The sequence below is a fragment of the Labrus mixtus genome, chromosome 12 (assembly GCF_963584025.1).
Source record: "Labrus mixtus chromosome 12, fLabMix1.1, whole genome shotgun sequence".
NCBI classification, from domain to species: Eukaryota; Metazoa; Chordata; class Actinopteri; order Labriformes; family Labridae; genus Labrus; species Labrus mixtus.
Genome location: NC_083623.1, coordinates 13642576 through 13659941, shown reverse-complemented (window position 1 = coordinate 13659941; position 17366 = coordinate 13642576). Strand labels below are relative to the sequence as shown.

The 17366-nt window shown below is 41.5% G+C and overlaps 2 protein-coding genes across 9 annotated transcripts in view; one reads left to right on the top strand and one right to left on the bottom strand.

The window, feature by feature from the left end:
- The first annotated feature begins 714 nt into the window (after positions 1-714).
- LOC132985009 (trans-L-3-hydroxyproline dehydratase) lies at positions 715-3869 on the top strand. 2 transcript variants are annotated; one of them, XM_061052117.1, is made up of 6 exons: positions 715-812; positions 1950-2437; positions 2511-2680; positions 2756-2878; positions 2986-3123; positions 3675-3869. In XM_061052117.1, the coding sequence occupies exons 2-6, from the start codon at positions 1960-1962 to the stop codon at positions 3798-3800; spliced, it is 1035 nt and encodes a 344-aa protein (XP_060908100.1). In that variant the 5' UTR covers positions 715-812; positions 1950-1959; the 3' UTR covers positions 3801-3869. The 2 variants fall into 2 exon arrangements, with proteins under 2 accessions (XP_060908100.1, XP_060908101.1); XM_061052118.1 differs by having other exon boundaries at positions 721-812; positions 1953-2437.
- A 1390-nt stretch (positions 3870-5259) lies between these two features.
- LOC132985006 (disheveled-associated activator of morphogenesis 1-like) overlaps positions 5260-17366 on the bottom strand; it is a 44964-nt gene continuing 32857 nt past the window's right edge. For 4 of the 7 annotated variants that reach the window (XM_061052110.1, XM_061052109.1, XM_061052107.1 and 1 more), the window contains 23 exons: positions 17158-17229; positions 16843-16937; positions 16132-16465; positions 15901-16011; positions 15694-15797; positions 14737-14803; positions 14504-14621; positions 13142-13280; positions 12839-12897; positions 12529-12716; positions 11425-11736; positions 11235-11342; positions 10335-10364; positions 9921-10018; positions 9734-9818; positions 9412-9518; positions 8561-8649; positions 8252-8420; positions 7949-8056; positions 7804-7864; positions 7559-7690; positions 5994-6164; positions 5260-5726 (listed from right to left, as the gene is read on the bottom strand). In XM_061052110.1, the coding sequence (XP_060908093.1) occupies positions 5514-5726; positions 5994-6164; positions 7559-7690; positions 7804-7864; positions 7949-8056; positions 8252-8420; positions 8561-8649; positions 9412-9518; positions 9734-9818; positions 9921-10018; positions 10335-10364; positions 11235-11342; positions 11425-11736; positions 12529-12716; positions 12839-12897; positions 13142-13280; positions 14504-14621; positions 14737-14803; positions 15694-15797; positions 15901-16011; positions 16132-16465; positions 16843-16937; positions 17158-17229 (2970 nt within the window). In that variant the 3' untranslated portion in view covers positions 5260-5513. The remainder of the gene's footprint in view (positions 5727-5993; positions 6165-7558; positions 7691-7803; positions 7865-7948; positions 8057-8251; positions 8421-8560; positions 8650-9411; positions 9519-9733; positions 9819-9920; positions 10019-10334; positions 10365-11234; positions 11343-11424; positions 11737-12528; positions 12717-12838; positions 12898-13141; positions 13281-14503; positions 14622-14736; positions 14804-15693; positions 15798-15900; positions 16012-16131; positions 16466-16842; positions 16938-17157; positions 17230-17366) is intronic. The other 3 variants (XM_061052111.1, XM_061052113.1, XM_061052112.1) reach the window with 3 other exon arrangements.

Genomic DNA, 17366 nt, shown 5'->3' with positions numbered 1-17366 from the left:
TAACCATGGGAGATTTCACGTGTTACTGCACACCACTGTGCAAATCTGAAATGAACATTTTCATTAGAATAGAATAGAATTACTTGAGCAAATAAACACAATATAATATTAAATACAAAGTCAATAAGCACTAAAAATATAAAAACTAAGAATGAGAATACGTCCAGGATTTAACTTAGCATTACAATTAAGAAAATGATAACGCACAAACATTACTGACAAAAAACCTCTTGATATTTTCTAGTTTTTTGTAGGCTGTGAGTTGTATTCACATGAACATGTGACCGATGACGTAAATCTATTTTATATAACATATAAAAATGACCTTGCATGCATCAAGGAAATCTGTCTACAGTGATTGTTCAGGAAAGCAATTTCCTCTGAAGCAGGAATAATTGAAGCACCTAAATCCACCTGAATTAGTCCAGCCACTCCTTAGCCTGGTTTTACTCAGTACGTCAATAACAGACAGAACAAATGGAGAGAAAGCAGGGGGTGACATGCATCAAAGCAGACTGTTTCTCCTAATAATCAATTCTGATATGGAAAGAAAAACTCATATTAATCTAATATTCCCAAGTTCTTGATGACTTGTATTCATTTTGTTAATGACTTAACCTCCATAAATCTAAACTTTCCTTGAATTGAGGGACACATTGACAGTAAATGGTTCATGTAATGTTGTCCTCCAGAACACGAGATGACGCTAAAGTCTAGGTTTAGTGTCTCTGCTCACAGGAACACGTAGCCGCAGGAGAAATAAAACAGTACAGGAGGCTGAACAAGTTTTGAAAGAGCGAAGAATTAATCAGGTAAATACACAAAAATGCTTTGTGATTTAACCTTTGATGTTTTTGGGTTTTTTTTGCATCATTTTACTTCAGACTGTGATGACATTATCATCGTCTTCCGTTTCAGCGTATTTAAGACGACTGAAGTCCACAAAACTTTAGGCTTGAGTTAGGCTACTCTATCATATGGTTTGCAAGTTTGAAGTAGCCAGAATGAATTTAATTATTTAGCACATGTCGTTTCATTTTAAGTGAAATAAGTCCATTCGTTGAATTTGGTTTGGTGTCCGATTGAAAAGTATTAAAAAAAAAAAAAGACCTCATGTTGACACTGACTGACATTACTCCTGACCAGTAAACACATTTACTAGAAAGTGATGAAAGAAAAATAAGAATGACATCTGTTGGGACTATAGCCTTATTATACTATAGGCTACTTTTATTTTGAAATTATACACATTAATTAATTAATTTATAGATATGAACGGTTCTGTGCTGTGTTGAACTCTACTTTGTGCTTTTATGTTGAATATTCTCTAATGAATTAAATGTTTTACAACAAAACAATCTCCAGAATGAGGGAGCCGGTAGCCTCATGGTTAGTGCTCGGGCAGACCGGGTTCAAATCCATCCTGTGGCTCCCTTCCCCTGCATGTCATTCCCCACTTTCTCTCTCTCTCTCTCTCTCCCCCCAATTTCTGACTCTGTCCACTGTCCTGTCTCTAAAATAAAGGAATACAAATCCCAAAGATAAACCTTAAAAAAATACAAATCTCCAGAATGAATGTACATTTGACTCCGCTCCTTTATAAACCAGTCTGCTCTAGACATAACCTGAACACTACATCCTTCATAAAGGAGGATTTATTGCAGGACTGTTGCACTGGAAACCAATAATTTAAGAAAGTAGTACCTAATAAACTGGCGAGAGTGTATCCTTCCTAAATGTAATGAACTCTAAGAAGAGATAATAATGAATAATCTATTTATGAGTGTATTCGAAGCTTGATCTAAAGGCAACTGGACTGGTTGAAGCTCCTGAAGTACATTTATGAGTGAAAACAGATTTAAAAAAAACATCCTGCAGGACTAAGGTTGAGAAATGTTTAAACTATTTTTGTTTTTGTTTCAAGACTTCTTTTCATTTCTTTCCTGAAGAAGCTTAAAGATGGACCTTCAGCTTCCTCCTCACAAGGGTGACGCGCTCTCGGTGGTCGACATGCACACGGGCGGAGAGCCTTTACGGATCATTTTCAGTGGCTACCCAGAGGTCAAAGGTGACAGCGTTCTCTCCAAGAGGCGATACGTCCGGGAGCATCTGGACCACCTGAGGAAGGTGCTGATGTACGAGCCGCGTGGACACTATGACATGTACGGGGCCCTGATTGTGGACAGCGAGCTGCCTGAAGCTGATCTGGGGGTCCTGTTCATGCACAATGAGGGGTACAGCACCATGTGTGGACACGCCGTCATTGCCCTGGGACGCTACGCTGTGGACTACAAACTGGTGAAAGAACCACAGGCCCCAGAGACACAGGTGAACATTCACTGCCCCTGCGGGCTGGTGAAGGCGTTTGTTGAGTACTCTGGCGGTAAAACAGGAGGGGTGAGGTTCCTCAGTGTGCCAGCCTTTGCTTTCGCCACAGGTAGGACACTATACACTGTTAGAGACCTGTTCTTGTGCACTGCAGGGCTTACCTAAGCACTTTCCCCCTCCAGGTGTGAGTGTGAAAGTGGAGGGGTTTGGTGACGTAACCGTTGATATCAGCTATGGAGGAGCTTTCTACGCCTTTGTGAACGCCCAGACATTCGGCCTCGATGTGACCAAGTCCAGGACTCGAGATCTGGTGGACGCAGCCACAGCAGTGACAAACGCTGTCAAAGCTCAGGTCAGGAGTTGTGATCTGTCGAGTGGTTACTCACAGATTATACATTTTTAATATATATAGATTTTTCTCTCCCAGGTGAAGTTGCACCATCCAACCAGTGACGATTTAGCTTTTCTCTACGGCACCATCCTCACAGACGGCAAAGATGATTATTCCTCTGATCCCACTGCAAACATCTGTGTGTTTGCAGAAGCTCAGGTATCTAAGAGACACTTACTGGCCTGGAGAAAAAAAACTGCTCCTTCTCTGTCTGATATTTTAGTCTTACCTAAATCCTGGTGTGACTGGTTTGAACCTGTTTTCAGGTGGACCGGAGCCCCACTGGTTCTGGTGTCACGGCTCGAGTGGCTCTTCAGTATCACAAAGGTCTGATCCAGTTGAATAAGATCAGGACGTTTGAGAGTGGAGCCACCGGATCCCAGTTTACAGGGAGAGCTGTTGAGGTACCAGAGTTTTCTTCTTGTGTGTCACTGAGGACTCTGCAGATATTGCGTGATTACTAAGTGAGGAATGTAGCTGTAATAAAGATGATAGTTTTAATGTTTTTAAATGATAACATCTCCATTATAACATTGTTTTCATTCTTATTGAGATCATTGCATTTCTATCAGCATGTGGTTGTTTCTGGTCTCTTTTTCCTTGTTTTCTTTTTCTCTTGTTGTATTGTGAGTGGTAGTTTTACATATTTTGTGTCTTTGTAGTTGTTGTGCATGATTTTCTTCTTTTGTTAAGTATTTGTAGTTATATTAACTCTTTTCATATAATGAGACCTTAAGGTCTTTTAAATCTTTTTAGAGTCCTGTAGCAAGTTGTTTAGTCTTCATGACATCATGAAGACTAAAGGTCTTATATCTTTTTGTAGTCCTTTTCAACAACAAATATTAACAGCCTCTTCTCGGGGCTCTAAGCCTGTACTCTGTAGGTTCATTTATGAATCTATCAATAAGTCAAACCAGAGCGTATACCTTATCTGATATTCCTTGTTTCTGTTCAGGAGACCAAGTGTGGAGACTTCAAGGCTGTCGTGGTGGAAGTTGCTGGCAGAGCGTTCTACACAGGAGTTTCACACTTTGTTCAGGAGCCTGAGGACAAACTGACGCATGGTTTCCTACTGAAATGAGACTCAATTACATGTCGGGTTTTAAAACAAATGAAGAATAAAAAAATCTCAAAGACTTTCAAATCAGAATTGGTATTGAAGAGACAAGTTGAAAGTTGTTGTTTTTTTGCAGGAAGCTAATGAAAACCTGTTTTATACTGCATTAGCACTTACAAAGAAATTGTAACATTTTCTGTCTATTTTATTGAGTGACTTTAAAAGAAATGTGTGAAATGATTGGCTCTACAACCATGGTGTATGACAAGTACTTTGTTCAATAGCAGTTACCAACCACTAGATGGAGCAGTTAGACCAGCTGCTGGCCGGTTCTTAAAGTTAAAACACTGATGTAACACAAACCTTTCCATCCTTTTTTAATGTCTCTCTTTTACTTATTCAGAGTGCTGGTCGTAATGAATCACTAAGTCCAATAAATGCTCCATAAGAATGAATTAAAGTACATGTAATGAAAATAAAAACATAACTTTTTCTCCTGTTTATTCTCATCTGGTCATACAATGGAAGGCAATATTTAAATTATAAAACTCCAAAGGAAAGATCGGACTCTGGATGGATTCACACGGCTGAAACATGTCAACATGTGGTGTTTTCTACATGAAAGAAAATACCACCAAGTGGATGTTCAAGGTCATTTTTCTTGTAGTTTGCAGTGTAAATCCAGCCATCGTACAGAAAATGTATTTCATCTGTTCAAGATAAACTGGAAGGAGGGCTTTTCCTTCAGAGCGCAAAAACATGTGTATTGCATTGATTGGGTATGGTTTTAATGGCATTTAGCATAGTCATTATGGATTTATATGTGCATGTGAAACAAGCACGTAACCTTATATATAGATATATGTCATCTATGACATGAGTGTACACATTTGTTGAGAAATTGCAGATTAGGCCCAGGCCTTTAAGAGTACCAACTCAACAATTAAAAATGACAGAGTTAAGGCCAGCTCTTAACAGGAAAAAGGTTCAAATTAAACATACAGTGATCATATATAACTGTTGCACGTCAACAATGACAAATAGAAAAGAAACCTTTGCTTCCTCGCTGCGTCACCTGCAGTCAAAAACATCCTCTGTCTAACAATACTGTGTCTCAGTCCTGTGATGGTTCTGACTGCAAACGGGGGCGGCAGCACCATCAGGAAGTTCAGATTCAGTCACTCTCCAAAAATGATCTCCCGAACAATTCAGCGACTCATCTCACTCTATGAAATCAGTCCGTACAAAATGGCCCCTTGTGTTTTTTTTTTTTGTGTGGAATCGTCTTCCTGTTTGGATAGAGCATCAAGCCCTGGAGGGGTCTGCTTGCTGCACATTTTCTCTCAGTGCATAGAATCTGACGTACAAAAAGACAGCACAGAACCGTTCCTATCAAACACCTCTTGCACATGTAGGAAAACTTCTCTCCGGTGAGGGAAGACATCGTCCTGCTACTGTACGACATTTCATTTGTCCAAACGGATTTTTCCGGGTTTGGTCGTTAATAACAACTTTTGGCTTCTGTCCCGTTAAAACATCAAAACCTCGGGAGGATGAGCGGTTTGAACATGTAGCGCTGCACCCATGAAGCCGAGCTGGGTGGGAATGGAGGGAGGTGCAGAGGAATGTGCATGTCACTTCGACCCAGAGGGAAACTTGTGATGAGGGCGGGGGGGGGGGGGGGGGGGGGGGGGGGGCAAAAACCAAAGAAAATATCACGATGACCTCAACAAACGCTTAGAAGTTGAGCTTTGTGATTGGTCGCTCTCTGGTTGAGTCCGTGTTCTGGCTGTTAAAGCGCTTGCGGTTGCGTTTCATCTTGGACAAGTCCTTGTCAAAGACTTCACCTGACCTCAGCGCCGACACCAGGTCGTCAAACTCCCCGCCATCGTCTTCCCCGTTCGCCTTCGCTTTCCGGGCCTTTCGCTCCTTCTCCCTCTGCTCTTTCAGCTGGGGACACGGAACCAAAAGATAACGTTATTATTTGGCAAGGATTAAAGAAATGCTTGGGGCGGACCCTTCTTCTCTTTCTTGTTCAGAAGAATGTTCCTACTCTCTTATCGTGCTGCTATTTAGCTTCATTTGAAAACAGAAAGTCTGGCTCTGCCCCGAGGTAACAAATGCTATTTAGAGTTTAAATGGTTTAATTAAAGCATTTCATAACTTCACTTCTTCTTTTTGACAAGTCTGACATGCAAACGGGGAACACTTATGTACCTGAGCTTCCATTTTGGCCCTGCGCTCCTCCTCCTCTTTGCGTTTCCGCATGTTCTCGTTCTCCTGCTGCGCTTCGGCGAATGACTGCAAGAACTGGTCGAAGATGCCAAAGAACTCATCTGGCTGCATCTTACTGGCATCCTCGCCAAAGTGCTTTACTGCCCGGAGGAACTGCAGGGGCCAAAGAGAAAGGGGGACACAGGGAGGGGGCACAGGAGATTAGATTTAAAGCAGGACACAGTGGGGCCATGTTTTACTTGCTCTTTGCCTGTTTTACAGGACACTCATTACGTCCCAGCTCTTTGAAAAAAGACCCGGGTACCAGCAGCGGGGCTTTGAAGCCCGTGTTAACCCAGATCTGACCGGCTACTGATTACAGCCAGGACCAGAGACTGGAGCCAGAGCCCAAATTAAGGAAACGTGTTTGTGGACTATTTTTTCCCAGTAAGTAAAAACGGAGAACATCCAGATGTGAGAGCATGCTGAGGATATGGACCTTCAGCTCTGTTCATCACACACAAAATCTATTAGGTGGAGCAAATGTGCATTTAACACAGTCCATCAATTCCATAAGTGTAGTTTTCACTTGGATAGTATAATTTCACTACAACGATCAACGGTACATTACTGCCTAAAATGACACTTTTTTTTTCCTTACAACTTGGTATTCTGCAGAAATGCTATTTTACACACACGAGCTCTATGCAACTAGCGGTTTACAGGAACTGCATGTTCACCGTTTCCCAATCAGGAGTACAGAGGAGCACTGCGCACTCTCAAGTGTTAAACTGGAGAACACTGTAAATGATTCACAGGAACCAAAGGTTGCCATGTGGGCTGCAGAGCAATCGGGTCAATACAGCATACTCAAAACACAGAGACACACACACACACACACACACGCACACGCACACGCACACGCACACGCACACGCACACGGACACGGACACGGACACGGACACGGACAGATGGATTAATTTAACCTCAGGATGTTAAAATTCACATAAAAGATGAATATGCTCAGGTTTCTAGTTGTAAAAATGTCATTTTAATTGCTGTAATTCCAAATAGGACAGTGGACAGAGCCAGAAACTAGGGAGGGAGAGAGAGAGAACCCATGTGCACACCTTGAGGGCCACAGCCTACGTACATTGGAGTGCGCACAAACCAATAACCCACCATTACCCCCTTTTTTGTGTTCATTTTGTGTTCATTTGTGTGTAAGAAAATGTAAATGTTCTAAGTTCAATTTAAACTTTCACAAAATGACAAGTTGGCTCATAAATAACGATGTCAAAGTAAATCCAAGCCTCTGTTCCTGGTCTCTCTTTCACCTGCACACATGGGCAGCGAGCATGCCGGGCAATAAAGCGCCGGCAGTGCAACAGCAGGAAGCTGAAACACTTCACTCCTGCTGTTAGCTTTCCTCGAAAGGTGACTGATGAGGTCAACGCGGCATGTAGAAACAGCTGCGCGCAGAGGAAATGGGAAGTCTACAGAAAGGGACAGTGGAGCAGCTTTTTCTGCACAAACAAACAGACCAGAGTGCAGCAGAGATGACTTACAAGCTCCCGGGCCTCGGTGAGAGAGTCCTCCACATCAGAAAAGCTGAAGCTGGCCACGGTGATGAACTGACTCACCACCGACACAAACTTGTCGCCCAGCTCCTGCGGTCGCTTCTTCTGGTATTCTAGCTCCTATCAAAAGAAAAATTATACAGGAGAGAAAGTTAAGGGGAAATAAAAGCTACAGTAGTCTTGCAGTAAATATAGTACAAGAGCATGTATCATCTCAGACGTCTGTGACTCACACTCTCTACACTTTTCAAGCTGCTTCGCAGGTTGTTGATATCTTTTTCCAGCTCAGTCATGCTGAAAATGACAACTTTGGTTTAGAATCAAATGAAAAGAAAACAATTTTAAGCAAACAGTAAATATGGCAGCAGGTTGTCGTACTTGACTTTGGCTGCCACCGAGATGCTCTGCAGGTCTTCCTGGAACATCAGGACTTTGGGGTATTTCTTCTCCAGGATGGTGATCAGGTAGTGCAGGAGAGTGATGTTTCTGCATAGACACAGTGAGGGGAGGGATCAGTGAACAAGTCAGATGTGTGATGTTTTACTACTTAAAGGCAGGTTCAGATAATGTATGGGGTTTCATCTTTATCACATATCCTGTTCTAGATGGGACTTTAATGTCTTTCAGGCTGTTCTTTATGTGTCTGAAAGTGTTGATGTCACAATTGGAAACTGCACTCACTTGTCAATACTGGATTTGGTATCAGCGATCTTGTTGAGAGAGGACACCTTGAAGCCGTAAGCGTTCCCCCTCTGACCCTTGTTCATGAAGTTTCCAAAGGCCAGCACCACCTCCAGCAGCTGCTTCAGGTTTCTGCTGTGTAAAATCTCCTTGGACGCCTTTGTCAGAGCTGAGACACAACAACAGTTTGAGCATTCATGTTTTTAGATCATTAAAAAGAGGTCGATCATGTTGACTACATTGATGCTTTAGAAGAGAATGCTTTTGGTTCTTTATTATAAATAAAAACATCTTTCTGATTTTCCCCACCTTCTACTTTGGGCTTCATCTCTGCTATCCTCTCTGCAAACTTCTTTTTGAAGTAGAGAGACTGCAGCCTCTGCTGGTAGTGGTTTATTCTGGACAGCAGATGGAAAAAGTGTGTCAGAGAGGAATGAAAATAGACCAGAAATAAGAATTATAAACAGGGAAATCCACACATTTAGACAAAAGCCATAAACATGGACATTGTGCTTTAGAAAAATAAAGCCAGCTGCCTGTGTGCTTCCTCAATGGGACATATAAAGTTTGATTTGAGATTCTGAGGCTTATTTTGGCAGCTTTTTGTTTTATTTCAGCTTATGAAGCGTTGAGTCTGCGGCTAATGAAAGCCACAGTGACATCTGTCCTCCAGTCCATTCTGTACTCTGAGGAAACTCTAATGACAACAAACTGTTTAAGCACAGTAAATTATGAAAATCTAAATAAACTCATTTCATCAATCTTAATTTCTCTGACATGAAGGCATCTCAAGTCATTATTCTGGAGTGACATCATTTGCTTGAGTTTCTGAGCTTTGCTGGTTTTAAATGTACTCATGCAGTGAGTCGAGACTTGTTTCTTTTGTTACTTTTATTTACTCCGTGTGCAAAACTGGAATGCAAACTCTGCAATTAAAACGACAAACTCTCTTTATTAGGCAACACAATTTGGAAGTAATGATTCACACAGTTCGGTATTGTTCCCGGCTCAGTGGGAACCCATGTGTCATTTCATGCATCTGCTCGCGAAACAATGGCTATTGTTTGTCAGCATATCTGATCTGCCGTGAGTGCCGTGCCGACATGAAGCCATCACTACCTGTTTATTAAAACAATGAGGAAAAAAAACCAGTGAAGTACCTGCTCATCTCATAGAGGAAACGGTCAGGTTTTGCCATACGGTCGAGCTCATGTTTGTGTTCCTCCAGAAGATCCACATCGCTTTTCTCAGGGATAAACTTCAGCAGCTGATGGGGCAGAAAAAAGATGAATATATTTAAAACATATTCATCTGTTTTATTCTGGCAAATGAAGAGGACTGAATCAATACAACAGGTGTGTCCCTGCTCAATCCCCTATCACAACTACAGTAACCAGAAATCGTCTTATACCTTACTTACAGACTGTAACCTTGTGCACTGCATGAATACCTTGAACACAAGCAGGAGACTTTGTGACCCACCTGCTCCAGCATGTCTTTGGGAAGATCCTCCTGTTCGTCCATGGTTAGTATGGCTCTCTTGATCTCCTCATTTGAGAGCTTCAGCCTGCAGCACATCACATCACATCACATCACATCAGGGGGAATTAAAAATCCATCATATCCTGTGAGGTGTCAGCTGTGTTACGATCTGCTTGAGTAAACCCACCGTGAGAGCAGAATGTTGCAGTTTTGAGCTCGGCGGCCATCGATGACGGAAAGCTCTTTGACTTTTTTAGAGCTCAGCGTGTCATCGTCGGCCTCTTTCTGTGTGAGCAAAGTGATGAAAGAGTTAGTGCTACTTTAATGCACACAATTTAATTTAAGTAAAAGACACACAAAGATAACATATCCCCTGAAACCCCGAACAAGAAAAAATACAACAGAGACTTTAAAAAACAGTTACACAAACATGCAAACACACAACTCAGGAAATATGACCGACTTAAAGTTTTATAATCTGTTGGACACACATTGAAAGTAGCTGAAATTAGAGTAGAAAAAAATATCAAACATCAAAAGAAAGTCAGACTGAATAAACAAGAAGCAACATAGACTGTATATCTTGTGTAAGTGCACTCACCTGTTTGCTGTTATTGATCATAAAGAAGTCCTAAAACGCAGGCAAGAAGCAGGGAAGATGTAAGCACTCATTAGAATAAGTCAAGCAGTTACGTGATTGCAGCCCATAAAAAACAAACAGCAACATGAATCAAAGCTCACTCAGACTGCGATGGATACATCAGTAATGGAGTGAGCAGCAGTGGGACATGAGTGGGTGTTCAGTTGATGAGTGCGTGCGTGTGCTTCACATGCTGTGCACATCTGTGAAGTGAGTCTACTTTGAGATGTGTCATGTTTTTGTGTAAACTAATCAGGTGGACACTGGGGGATCTAAATTTAGTAGACAATCAGACACATCTAATTCATCAATTTTCATTTTTTGAGCGTTGGACATGCTTAATGTTTGAGCAGGAACAAGCTTTAAAACGACATGCTCATTCCTCTTAGTGGAACTACTAAAGACACGACTATGAAAAAAATAGCAAATAAATGAAAGCACAAGAAGGAAACAGCTGATTCTGAGCAGCTCACTCATGCAACTTGAATCACATATGGCAAAACTACTAACAGAAATAGCTAAAAAAAAAAAATAAAAGCATTCTATGAAATGTGAGGAGGCATTTGAGATGACCCAGGGATGAAAGTTTTGCATCAAATAAACTCCAAAATCGATCAGCAAATTCTCCATTCTTCTTTTTTGACTTTTTGTAAATTGTTTGTCTTTTCCCTTCTCCTTTTTCTGGATTCAGTCAAGAATCAAAAGTTGCAAAACAGGAGAAAAATGTGAAAATGCAAGCCAGCTGCACCATCAGCCAACCAACGCCCACCCACCCAACATATCTCTTCCCCCCCACCCCTCTTTGATACCAGAAGGTAACATTTGTTGATCCTGAGAAGTGAACTGCTTCGTCCTCAGTACCTGCTGTCTCTGATAGGCTGAAAAGGTCTTTTCTATGTCCTCCAGGTCCAGGATTTTGAAAACCTTGGCATCATCAACCTCCATCCACACGGTGCCCTCCAGTTTATTCTGAGCAGAGGAGAAGAAACATTTATTTATCAGGTTTAAACAAATATTTTCATTCTATTCAGGGCTTCTCCACTGTTCTCACCTCAGCTAACTTGGACCAGTTGAAGGACTTGAGCGCATTGGCTGGCTGGGGAATGTTCTTCATTTTCAGGGAGGGTCCTAGGGGTGCTCCTGGAGGGGGAGGGATGCCTCCGATGGGTGCGCGTCCAGGAGGAGGTGGAGGACCACCGGGAGGAGGGGGCGGGGGAGGAGGAGGAGGCATCATGCCTCCGGGAGGAGGCGGTGGAGGTGGGACCATGCCTCCGAAGGCTGGCATGGGTGGAGGAGGCACAGGACCACCAGGAGGACCTGGAAGGAGGGGAGGGCCTCCGGGAACAACGGCAGCTTGTCGCTGCTGGGGGAGTAGAAAAAAAAAGAAAAAGAGGGCGTATTTAAAATGGTGCAGAGTTACAGATAACACAGGTTAGGAAAATACTTCTTAAGGATTCATTTATGGGACAAAAAACATAAACAGTTAGAACAGCTAACAAATAAAACCAGGTCTTAGGAGGACTTTTTCAATAACTGTTTGTAGTAACATGCTTCTAATGCATCATTTTTCATGTTTCTTATTCATTTGTAAACTTGCCTTACATTCCTCCTCTCAAATACAGACTGTATGTCTTGATAAACATTTAAACACCTGATCGTGTACTTAAATGACTCGGCCTGACTGTCAACTGTTCACTTTTCAGGGTATCAACATATAAAGAAACAGATTTATATGTAAAGAGGTGACAGAAATAAATGATTTTTAGTGCCTTGCATAAGTTTTCCACATTTTTAAAAAGACTTAAGTTAACCTTCAGGCTGCTTATTTCACCTCAAAGCTGTCGGCAAAGCACTCTAAGCTGGACATCTTTTAGTTTTAAATTATATTGTATACCCTCTATTATCTCTCCCTTCCATTCTAAAGTGATAGCCTGTGTTGGCTTGGTTGATTACATTCAACCCCAATAAAATTTTTTTTTTTTTTATTTACCTTGCAGTTATAACATGAGGAAAAGTTTTACTGAGTAAATGTGTATTCAGGCGCTGTATCTAATCTAAACTCTCGCTCCTGTTTGGTGACGATATGAACTCAGTGATTGCTCTGGAAAACTTCCACTGAGGTTGTATTTTAAGGTTAATGTAATGGACCACATACAGTGCTGAGTTCGTGCAGTCGGGCAGTGAGTTCGGCCACTTGCTGTTTGACATTCTTGTGCTCGGTGCTCTCCTTTTCCAGCTTCTCTTTCATCTTGTTGAGCGTCTGCATCATGTCCTCCTTCTCCTGAGTCTTCGCATCACATTCACGCTCCTTCTTATCAAACTTCTGCTGCAACTCATGGTGCTCTGTATAAAGGGAAGTCACAGAACTATGATTTAATAACACTGAATGCAGTTTGGCCACAACATTTACTAGACTTAATCATGGATCACTTAATCACAGGACTCTTATTTAAAAATATACAAACCTTTCCTCATCTTCTCTGCCTGCTCTTTCCACTGTTTGACCTCATTTTCATTCACCAGCCTGCACAAAGAGCCACACAGATAATCAAACACAGTTTCAACATGAATAACTCAAGTTACAGGGTTTTTTTTTCTGAAAGACTATTTTTGGGCTAAACACTGTTTAGCACATGGCCTTTTATCTTTCAGGAAACACAAACACAGTTCTCAATCCTTCAATGAAGAGGCTGTGTAATCTGTTCCGTGTACTTATTCATCATGTGTCAGTCTGAGCATTGTGTGGGGGGGGGGCAGGGAGGACTCACATCCGGACTACGTTCTTCACGTTAAAATTCTCCAGTGGTGTGACGTCCGGGTCGTGACCTTTGTCAGTCTGCAAAACCATCTGCTGGACGATACGATCCAACAGCAGCCAGTACTGCACCGTGTTACCGCTCCTCTTGTCTGAGGAGAGAGGTTGGATAAACACATGGAATAAAGATTTGTATCCTCATTAGTATTTTTTGTGACAGCAGAAGAAAAACAGAATGCACAGTGGTTGTTTAAAGCTCAGTTTGTGTCGACTGTGGCTCCCCTGTGGACATAATGGTATCTTATTGTTACTCTTTTACAGGGTATTTGAGAGATGTTAGGCATAATGTCACAATCAGTTATACTATTTAATTCCTCCTCCTCCTAAAGAGGTGCGATCATCAGCCCACACTAGTCTCCTTGTGGATAACTGGAACACATCTTTTTGTGTCTGAAGTTTTAATTACACTCTTAATGCTTTCAAGGAGTAACTGAGGGTCTCGTTGAAAAGACACTGAAAGAGGAAGATGAGCCTTGAATTAACGTTACTGCTGTAGTATGGTGCCTCTATATTGTCAAGTAAATTGCCGTGTGAAAGCTGGCTAACGCTAATCATGCGCAGCATTGTGTGTTGGCCAACAACAGTCTCTGGCTTCGAGTCTTTGTCTATTAGACCAGAAACAAGGATGCACAGATGTACTGAGTATTAAGGCCTTCCATAAGGGGGGAAATGGGGGAAAGCTATCAGGGGCCCATTAGAGATAGGTAAAACAATGTCCACCCAAAAATTTAAGCAATCATAATAATTTTTTGAAACCTAAATACTCACCATTATTTATGAACACAACAAAGAAAGACGTTTTATTCATTGTTGCCTGTTTCAAAATGTAAATCCCATATTTTTAAAACGGTATGAACCCTGTTCTGTAACATTAAAGTTGTGGGAGAGCCCATTGAACTTAACAGTTATTAGTAAGTAATCTTGGGCTGGGTATAGCCATGCAAGGACTTGCACTTTCTTGCAGAAAGAAAGCAGGCTACGGCATTTGATCCAGACAATAACATGTAAGCAAATGTATTTTTAGTAAGCTCCAAAAGCTAAACAGAGCCAGACAGAGGACGCAAATGTCAGCCAGGAGGCTAGGACTAACACCACTGATCCAACAGGCATGTACTGATATTCAATGAAATGACATTTGTTGAGGGCCCATTCACTTGGCCTTTCAGGGGTCCAGCTATTTCTGTTGGGGGGGCCTATGTGGCAGTTTTACTACTACTTTATTTTGAGACTCATTGATCACCAGCGTCTTTTAATTGAACACATTTTCCTCAGTAGTTTGCAGCCCAGTAACGAATAAACTGAAGAAAAGACTCACGTGGCATGAGGAGACAGTGATGCAGGACGGACATAAAGTGCGGGTATGCATCAGTGTGGTTCATCTTCTTACGGATGAGATCAAAAACTTGGCTGGCACTCTTGGTGTCTATATGTACCTGGAAGAAGAAGAGGAGAGTAAAACAACCTCCCTGTGAATATCTGCTACTTAATGTTTTACAGTTACAAATATTTAGTAAATAATGTTTGAAAACCATGTTTTTTTTCCCTTACCGACTCAAAACGCTTTGACAAAGCCAGCTCATCGTCGTTTCGCAGCATCTCAAAATAGTCCAAATGCCTGAGAGAAACAGAGAGGATTAGAGCGGAATCTTGTAAAAAGTTTAACAAAGAAGTATTCAGTCTGATACCTAATCTCTAAGACAGATCCTGATCAATCAGATCTGATGTGATTGACATTAGCTGAAAAGATTGAGCGTGCTTTCACACCTATAGCTCGTTTTGTTTCCGATTTAGATGAAAAAATGAAACATTGTTGCATTTTTCCCTTTAGTTGTTTTATGTTCAGGCCAAAACACAACAACCGGGCCTTCTTTATATCATTAGGTCACAGCCTACTTTTCCGACTGTGGAGGTGAACAAGACGCCAAATTATGAGCAAATTTGTCAAATGTTGGACACCACTTACAAAAATAGAGGGGCATCTCATGAAAGAGATGGGCTTTTTAAGAAAGTACTGTGATGTTGTGCTGATGTTGAATTGGATGGAGGAAGCTGTATTACTGCACCTTTTATTAGCCTACAGTAACTACAACAACTACTACTACTGCTATTGCTAGAAACTACTACTACTATTACTACTGCTTATACAGTTTCTGCAGGGTTCGATTGGCAGCGAGCCGAGACCACCTCTTTTGGAGGATCTCGTCTCACTTATTTTGTTTCCACATCAGAGTGTGATTGCTGATGATGTTCACATATTTCCAAACAATCAGGGCCAAAGGCGCAAACGCCCTCTGTTCTGGAATAAATTCTCCAAAATTTCCCGGTGTGAAAGCACCCTTGAATATTTGACAGGTTTTTGGGGTGATAAGAGTTTTCTGGGTAAGAACCAGAAACATGTTATCTTACCCAAACACTAAGAGCTTTGATTTCATGTCTTTGAGCTGATAAACACACTTTGGTTGGTCCCACTCTAGAGCAGGTGAATTCTCTTGTGCTCCATCTCACCTGTCTAATGTAGAGTTTTCATGAGAACGTAGCTTATCGATCACAGGTTGGATCCCCAGCATTAGAAACTCATATCGGAGGTGGATGCGGAATTCCAAACTTGTCTGTATTTGGGAAAATAAATAGAAAAAAAGATGTGAACAATGTTTTTCAAAGACCTTCTGGTTTGAAAGGAAGCAAAAAAAAAGTGTCGTTTATATAACTCACCTCTCCGGCCCCTTGACTCAGGACAGCGTTAATAAAGGACATGATAGCTGTTTTCAGGTTGACCTCATCTCTGTATCGCCCTGTACTCCGGTCCAAATCGTTTATTAGTGTCTGAGGGATGACAGGGTTATTACAGGTGTTAAAGTATCTTCACACACTGTTGCTTTTTAATGACTTCCATCTACCTGCAGGAGATTTAAAACCACAGCTTTGTCCTTGACCTGCCCTCACCTGAAATCTCGTCCTCTCGCAGGCGAAGCGTTGGTAATGCAGCATGGCCTCCAGGATCTTTTTGTGTCCACCAGGGACCAGACACACAGCACCCATGATCTCCAACACAGCAACTTTGGTCTTGATGTTCTCTGTGGCCAGGCTTTGAGCGATGATGTTGATGCTCTCAGAGTGAGAGAGGACGTGGGCGCGGCCCTGTGAGTTGTTCATGAGAGCTTTGATGCAGCCAATCAGAGACGTGTGGATCTGCGACTCTGTGGTCTCGTAGTCCATGCTCTTCAGGAAGTTCAGGATGCATGTCAAGCCGTCCAGGTCGATAAAACGAGTAACGAACCTGAAAGAAGAGCAGGCACAGAGAAATCATCTTAGAAGTTTGTTTTAAAATGAAATATAATTTTTATGTCCAGCAGTAAATCTGTAGTTTCACTTGCAATGGATAAGTATTTGTGTGAACTGTATATGCCACTTGTTAAGTCTCTCTTCTGCATCTCTTGAGAATTTTTTTTTTTTTTAATTTACCAACACTGCAGTGCCCTTCATCGCCATTTCATTCTTAAAGGACTCATTTACATAGTGTTGAGAGCGACTCAAATGATTGACAGACAGAGGTTAGAGGAGGCCAATGAAAGGATGACAGGTGGCATTTAACGCAAAGGACAGAAAGAAGATATAGAAAGAGATGAGACAGAGAGAGATGAGGCTCGTATCCACCTCATGGGTTGTGTCCTCAGAGCGGTCTTCAAGCTCTCTATGGTTTTGTTTCTCTCCTCCTCGTCCTCTTTCTCCAGTGCGAGGAGCGTCTTTCTCTGTTCAACAGAAGATAACACATAATAAAGATCTGCTTCTGAGTTACAATTCAACGGAAAAAATAAAAGATTTTTCAAGTTTACACTTGAAAATAATTGTGCCATTTTTTGGATTACTACTACTAGCTTCATTAAGTTTGAAGTTGTAAAGAGATGTTTTATTTATAAAAGGGACTATTTTGTGACCATGTAAAAAATGAAGTTTAAAGGTATGACTTACAGCTGCCATTGAATTGAGCTGATCAATGTAGTACTCTGGCCAACTGGTTGCACTTTTGTTTTCTTCTTGTTCCTGAAAAACAGAGAAAATCAGAGAATGATTGACGTTATACAGTATAACACTATGTAGGAATCCACACAATGAAATAAAGGGAACACAAGATGAGTTAATGACCAGTTTATGCACAGTTTGTAAAGGGTTAACTGGGA